The sequence below is a fragment of the Aplysia californica genome, unplaced genomic scaffold (genome assembly GCF_000002075.1).
Source record: "Aplysia californica isolate F4 #8 unplaced genomic scaffold, AplCal3.0 scaffold00760, whole genome shotgun sequence".
In the NCBI taxonomy this organism is placed as follows: Eukaryota; Metazoa; Mollusca; class Gastropoda; order Aplysiida; family Aplysiidae; genus Aplysia; species Aplysia californica.
Genome location: NW_004798030.1, coordinates 121,363 through 122,884, shown reverse-complemented (window position 1 = coordinate 122,884; position 1,522 = coordinate 121,363). Strand labels below are relative to the sequence as shown.

The 1,522-nt window shown below is 40.8% G+C and overlaps 1 protein-coding gene across 1 annotated transcript in view; it reads left to right on the top strand.

The window, feature by feature from the left end:
- LOC101852054 (ADAMTS-like protein 1) overlaps positions 1-1,522 on the top strand; it is a gene marked incomplete in the record, with an annotated part of 152,716 nt that overhangs the window by 145,342 nt on the left and 5,852 nt on the right. The window contains 1 exon segment of the mRNA XM_035972616.1: positions 120-437. Within this exon segment, the coding sequence (XP_035828509.1) occupies positions 120-437 (318 nt within the window).

Genomic DNA, 1,522 nt, shown 5'->3' with positions numbered 1-1,522 from the left:
ACACACACACACACACACACACACATACGCACACACACATACGCACACGCACACGCACACAAATCCACTCATGAATTCATTGTGGGAAATCTATTTTGTTCTTTTTTCCATATATTTAGGAAACCCTTCAGAGAGAGAAATATCTCCTGGGGATTTTAGCGGATGAGTCCCGCACCAACACGACTGCCACCTTAAAAGATCCGTTTGACAAGAAGCTCCGCCCCCTCCAGCTGGTGGTGGCCAATTGGTCAGCTTGTACCGCCACGTGTGGGGGCGGGGTCAGGAAGAGAAAGGTCACGTGTGAGATCATAACTAACAACTATTTTGAGACGTTCCCTTTACGCACGTGTAAACACGCCAACATCGCGATCCCTGACTCCATCGAGAAATGTGCCACGGACCCGTGCACCCGATGGGTCACCAAAGACTGGTCACAGGTTAGTGATAATATGTCATTGCCGTCTTTCATTATTACTGTCGTATATCAAAATATGAGGTTTTCAGGACAAGCAAAACAGCGGGTATTTTACTTAGTACTCTATATTAATATAAAATGTTGAATTCAACGCTAAATCCGTTATTATTTTAGGAGTGAGACTAGGACCAATGGATACGCGTCATCTAACTCTACAACATATTTAACTTTTAATTTTTCTAAATTTTGATCCACTACAATGTTAAATCGAATAATGACTTTAACCTCACTTTTCTCCTCGATAATGGTGGCCAGCTTCGACACTTTCAACAGTAGCCTACTTAAAAGATCTATCCAGATTGTCCTTGTAGTAGTTGGAGGACTTCACTAGTCAGTCCTACACTTTTCCTTTCCCTCTTTCGTTTGTATCTTTTCTATCATGTTTTCCTGCTTAACTCTTGTTCTTCAAGTGCAAACCCGAAAAAGGACATTGGCAAACATATTTCACCATTATTTGTTCTACTTTTTCTCTCAGATAAACTATATTGTTTGCTGTCCTGGTCTTTTGCTTGCAAGGAATTGCCATTGCATGGACCTGCTTCCCTTTAACTCTAACAAGTTGTAAGCCTATCTATCCCCTGCTTTGTCAAAGGAAATTTAGTTTGAAATGTGTTTGCATTCATAGCATAAGAAAAATAAGTTTCCATCTATGAGTGTGTATCCCTTACCCAACATTTTAGGAAAAGGAGACAGATTGGATAAGAAGAAATTTCAATATAGGCAAGCAGATGTCTGTGACAAATGAGGACAACAAGCAAAAAAAAAACTCAATAAAGTTGCATCTAGTCTATAGATTTGTTGATTTCTACTAGGCGGTGCTCATTTCATTTTTGAGGATCGGATTGGATCGGTACTGTTTCGTTCGTTTCGCTTTCTGGCAGCTTCATTGCAAACATATGAATGGACCCCTGCCCAAACCGATGGTCTGACGCATTTTTTTTTTTATTGAAGGTCATTATCGGTTTTGTCGGTTTGTGCCGCAATGGTAGCTTTTGCCCTTCCAAAAATGTGGCTAGCCTCAACGACCAAACCGACTGAACTGAACGA